We start from the raw sequence: 5,845 nt of genomic DNA, 5'->3' as shown, positions 1-5,845 counted from the left end.
AAGTTTAAAATTACATATATTTTGACTAGCTCATTAATTTTTACATTTCTTAGTCAATAATTTCCATAATTATACATACATACAAATTTGAGTATTTTGAGCATTTTTGCCCTAATTTAAGGCACATATTTAAATTGCACATTCAAGTAAGTACACAGATTTACAAGAATACAAACATAAAACAAATACATAAAAAACAATATACAATATGGACTGGCTTATTATACAATAATTAATATTCTTAGATCGTTGTTTTATTTTAAAAATACATATAAAAATAAACATTAAATTACCGTAATAGTTTATTAACTAATAAAATACAGTGGTATTCCATAACATCACATGCGTAATAGTGTGACGAAAAAATATCTTTTAGAGCTTATTTACAACATTCACACTCAAATGAATTCACTAAAAACAAACAAAAATGTCAAAGGCATGCCGATGGCAATAATTAGTAGGTACCAATAACAGAATAATTTAAATTGTCTTTATATAAAAATAACTTTTGACTCTGGTAGCCCTATAATTTCACAATATATAAATTTATATATTTACAAATCACTTTATTTATACATGGAAAATTAATATTGTTTTTAATCACTATAGTGAGGCGTTTGCCAATAGTTCTTGAGATTGACATATACCCTCCTAACACTATTCACATACTGTATTTGGCATAACTGTTCGGTGGCACATATTAGTACAAAACCTCTTCAGGTGTCCTTTCATTTAAGTACACAATACAGCTAGCAGATGCTCCATCAAATTTAAAGGTTAACTACAGTTCTGTCGTTGTCTCAATAGGAGATCGATCCATGAGGTAGTTGAACCCCAAATGAGAATAATCCTTTTTCTCTCTGAAGGTGACGTTATCATTCGTTGGGCTGGAATTGTGTCCAAGCTCATCATCAGACCTAAAATAAGTAAAAAAATTCTAAATTAATGTCTTCAAATTAATTTTTATCAAATTAAATTAACTATATATAGTTTTAATATCTTAAAAGAATGAAACAATAGTTAGCATCCCATTTTAATTTGTGAATATTTCTCAACTTTTATTAATTAATGTAATCAAGGCTCTGAAATAACTGTGCACTTCTTTTTCTTAATTAGTTCTTGTTCTAATAAATACTTTTCCCTAGGAACTTTTTAGAAACAGTTTATACAACTTTTATTATAAAGTTTTCCTTTTATTATAAAGATTTCCTACTTTATTATAAAGTATTACAACTTTCCTTATAAAGGTTCTCTTAATAACTTTCATATCAGAATTTTTCAAGAACTTTAACCTTAGAACTATTATATAATCTTATCATATTATCTTAGAGCTTTTATGTCAGATTTGTTACAAAACTTCATTCCACAAAATTGCATTAAACAAGTTTTATTTTACAAAATTGTATTCAACAAGTTTTATTCTGCAACTGTTAAACTTTTGAAGTAGAGAAGGGAAACTGTAATATCTTGACTATTGATTGATTACTCTTCAGTTTTTTTTACAGGAACTGTTATTTATGTAATTGAACAGTCCTAAGACTAAGTTTCTTGAGTAGAGTACAAGTAACCATTAAAGTGGTTGTAATATGTTATTGTTTTCAAATTATTATTACCTTTCATAAGATAGATTGATGGCCCCTTCATGCAAGTTGTTATGATGGCGACCAAGACTTGAAGCTCGTGTTGTCGTCGCAGCTTCTGAACTGGTTGGGCTCTGGCCTCCTAGAAGTCGCACTTCATCAGGGTAAATTTTATAAACATAGGTGTATTTACAGAAATAATATTTACATATTTAGTGATTACATAAAAGTTTGGGTTAGTCTAGACATACATTATTGGCTTGACGTACACATTAAAGTAGGATTAGTAACAGTTTCATAAACACAAAATTAAATAATTCAAAATGCAAAATATTTACATAAAGCATGGACATACAAAGCATTTCAGTAATTGTAATTAACAAATTCTTATTTTCAAAATCAGTAGTATAACATTTTTTTTTAATCATGTAAGAAAAACACGAATAAAAGCATGAATAGAACATATAACTGACCATTTTCAAGATAATTAAAAAAATTAGAATATTTCAATAGATTGCTTTTACAATCTAAAAAGCAATTAGTATTTTTCAATATAGTCCATATTATTTTTTTATAAATTGAATTTGACAAATTCCGTAAATTGTATTTTAAACTGACATTATGTGAAGGGGGTCCCAGTTTATATTGCTATCTTTTTTATCAGGCATATTACAAATAAAATCAAAATTTAGTTTTTGCCACTGTTAAAGCAAAGCAGCAATTATGATGAAATAATTAATTTATATTTCACATTAAAAATAATATAATATAACAGGATTGGGAGCAGCAAGAATTGTTTAAATGGATGTAATGTAGATAAAAGTAGATCCTTAATACTGCAGTAAAGTACATCCTATATAAGCACTTAATAAAAAAATTTTGGGATACAGAGGTGAAACATCAATGAATTATCATAGAAATTTTAACTTCAATTAATTATTGTACATTAAATACACTGTAAGTTTATAGTATTTAACACTAAGCAATAGGAATGGGATTATATCTTATTAAATATCTCTTAAGACCTTTTAATATAGTAAATAAGGCTCCCGAATCTAGCAGTTAGTAAAACAAGATAACACACCTAATATTCCCATAGTAACCAAAATAAAACAACACACACAAAAAAAGGTATTTGCAAATAAAAAGCAGAGATAAGACACTTACCAGTGTCTCCATGATCCTTGGTTATGTAGCTAACATTGTCCAAAGAAAATGCATGGTTCTTTTGAGAGAAATCAAGCTGCAAGTCATAACTGTCATTATCATCCATTGGAACACTCATCTGAAGAACCTATAAAAAAATAATAATAATAATATTATATAAATAAAAAATTTTAATATTAAAAGTTAAAATTCAGTGAAAAAATAAATTTCATAAAAAATAAAATAATAATACCATCATTCAATTATCAATTTTAGTAATAATAAAAAATCATTACTATGATGTAATCATGTCACAAATAAGCTAAATACTAAAATGATTTGTCTTCTCATAGCCCAAAAGATTATACCGAAATTTGAAAGGATGGAGCATGACCAAGATGGCCAAAAATGACTAATGAAATTATTTACATAAAACAGAACTAACACTAACCTAATAGTCCAAGAGCCGAGGCAAAATATGGTGTCTTATTTCGAGACAGCTTTTAGATATTTATATCAAAATATCCTCACCAAGTATTCAATTTACATTTTTCAGCCAACTCAAAAAAAGAGCTTCTAAGAATAGTCCTTTTTGAAAGAGTGTAACAAATATTTAAAAAATTTATTATTTAATGATGACTTGTGCCAAGAACAAATGAAACTGGAAACCACAAAGATGCTAAAAAACTGTGTCTGCCAAACTTTCTTTGTGCTCGAACAAATCATCTATAAAAGTGCACTGTTGGAAGAAAATATTTTGTATTTTGCCAGTTGGTGCCATATATCCACCTAATTATGAAACACAAAGTTTCAATTACAATATTTAAATATTAACTTGAACTTAAAACATTTAATATTTAATTATATTGATTAATTTAATTTTAACTAATTTTTATTTAGATTCTAATTTAATTTTTTTCTAAATTTAAATAAAAAAGATCCAATCACCTGAGTTTCGTATTCTTTGAGATTAGGTTCAACAAAGACAGGATCATATCTGGGCATAACATACATTCTTTGAACTCTCTCCTTGTGGGCTTTGTATCTGTGAAAAATAATAATAATTAAATGCATAAATATTTCTATTTCTATAAATTATTATAAATGTTTATTAAGAAATTGACAAGTTATAATATAATATAATTCAAAACAACAGATAACTACAGAATATTAAAACCTTATGTACTTATTTTATTGTACATAGTGAAATTAATTGATTATTACTGACAGAACTACCAATGTTATAATAATATTTCATTATCTAAATTATTTATTATATATACCTCTGCCAAGAGATGCAGATATAGATGATCCCTGCAGTTCCTAAGACCAAAATCAGAGCTGCAATGAGAATAACAGCATATGGGAAGACCTCCCAGTCAAGGGCAACCACAGCCGTCCTGATAACACGCACCTTCACTGGAGGGTGAAGTTGTAGCACTGTACCACCACCTAGTGCAGTAGTTATCTCGGCGGTGATGTTAGCGAATATATCTTCGTCTTTGGCAGCCCTAAAAGCAGAGATGGTTTGTAATTATTTAATTAAAAATATACACTATATAATTATTAGTCATTGTGAATGTTTCATAAATTAACTAATTCAAACTTACTTTGCTATCCGTGTATCATTTATCGGCATTATTTTCTCAGAGTTAGGGTCGATGAAGTACAACCACAAATCTGTCGAAACCAAATCTGATGTCAAGGTGATGTTGTCCAAAGATGTTTCTAGCGCACTTATCCTATCGATACCAACCATCTTTCCAGTTGCTTTAGAGAGTAGTTCTGAAAGTAGAGATTCCTTTTCTGATGCAGATTCCGGAGGTATTTTTTGAACAGGCAGGACCATTCTGTCACCTTCGTCAATTAAATTGATCTGAAATTTGTCACGAAAAAGTTTAATTACAGTATTAACGTATAATTTGGGTAATTTTAAAATCCTAAAAAATACTAGAAAATTTATTTTATCATGAAAATTCTTATTGGTTTATATAAAAAATTATATATTATTATTAAAAATTAATTATATTGAATGATGATCTTTAAGATAAAAGACATAAATAACACATGCTTGAAAAAGGTTATACAAATGGTACTTACTACAACACTGGTAGATGCGGTGTGAGCATTCTCTTTACTATCGGTGACAAGAACCGTCAACCTAACAGGAAGCTGATCTGGTAAAATAGTATCCAACGACCTACGAGTTTTAATACTACCAGAATCTGGATCTATGCTAAAATAATCAGACATTTCCGAAGGTGCTAGGCTGTATCCCAAAGCGGTTAATCCATTGCTATCAATATCTTCAGCCTACAAGATGGAAACTTCAGTTATATTCCTTTATTATATTTAAGTTTAGAAAAAAAATTAATATCTAAAAAAAAAAAAGTTTTCTCCTGTTTTCCTCTAAGAAATATATATTTAGAGAGGAGAGAGTAGAAACTATATTTCTAACTGCTAGGTTTCTAAGCAACAAAACTAGTTGTTTAAATTTCAAAGTTATGTTAGACTACTGCAGTGATAGATCCACTTAAGTAGATACACAGTGGAATAACTTCCTGCACAGATAATAAAAAATGTATACATTCCAAAAAAAAACTTTTTAAATATAAAAACATAAAGGCGTAAATAAAATAAACATAAAGGCGACTTTAACCCCATCACACAAAAAAATTTATATACATGTAATATCGTCAAGTTTATAAAGGTGTTAAATAACAGTTGTGTTTTTTAACTAATTTGATCGAATTTACCACTAAACCATATTTTTATGTTCCAATCTAGTACATTATTAGCATATGTAACCATTAAATATAAAAAATATAAACATTTTTTAAATCAAAACTTTTTATTTAAAAATATACTGTGCACAATTATGGAAATATATATATATATGTATATATAGTTGACCGTAAAAATTGATATATAAGAAGATATATATATCAATTATGGAAATAATATTGCTTTTTGTTTGCTTCTTTTTTTTTCTTAAATAAAAACATTTTATTGACTGTATTATATATAAACTTATTAATTGACTGTACGTGATTAATGAATGAAGACAATCTGAGTCAAAATTATTGTTAAAAAATAATAATAAATAATAAATAAATAAA

General features: G+C 27.3%; 1 protein-coding gene across 1 annotated transcript in view; it reads right to left on the bottom strand.

Annotated features, from left to right (window-relative positions):
• Positions 1 to 5,845, bottom strand: part of LOC106681897 (cadherin-99C) — a gene marked incomplete at its 5' end in the record, with an annotated part of 71,494 nt that continues 65,649 nt past the window's right edge. The window contains 7 exons of the mRNA XM_067047569.1: positions 1 to 917; positions 1,614 to 1,734; positions 2,748 to 2,874; positions 3,675 to 3,771; positions 4,010 to 4,237; positions 4,337 to 4,602; positions 4,827 to 5,039. Of these exons, the coding sequence (XP_066903670.1) occupies positions 782 to 917; positions 1,614 to 1,734; positions 2,748 to 2,874; positions 3,675 to 3,771; positions 4,010 to 4,237; positions 4,337 to 4,602; positions 4,827 to 5,039 (1,188 nt within the window). The remainder of the gene's footprint in view (positions 918 to 1,613; positions 1,735 to 2,747; positions 2,875 to 3,674; positions 3,772 to 4,009; positions 4,238 to 4,336; positions 4,603 to 4,826; positions 5,040 to 5,845) is intronic.

This window comes from Halyomorpha halys, unplaced genomic scaffold (assembly GCF_000696795.3).
Source record: "Halyomorpha halys isolate HHAL.00 unplaced genomic scaffold, Hhal_1.1 Scaffold373.1, whole genome shotgun sequence".
NCBI lineage: Eukaryota > Metazoa > Arthropoda > Insecta > Hemiptera > Pentatomidae > Halyomorpha > Halyomorpha halys.
The sequence above is the reverse complement of the archived record's forward strand: the minus strand, read 5'-3'. Positions and strand labels throughout refer to the sequence as shown.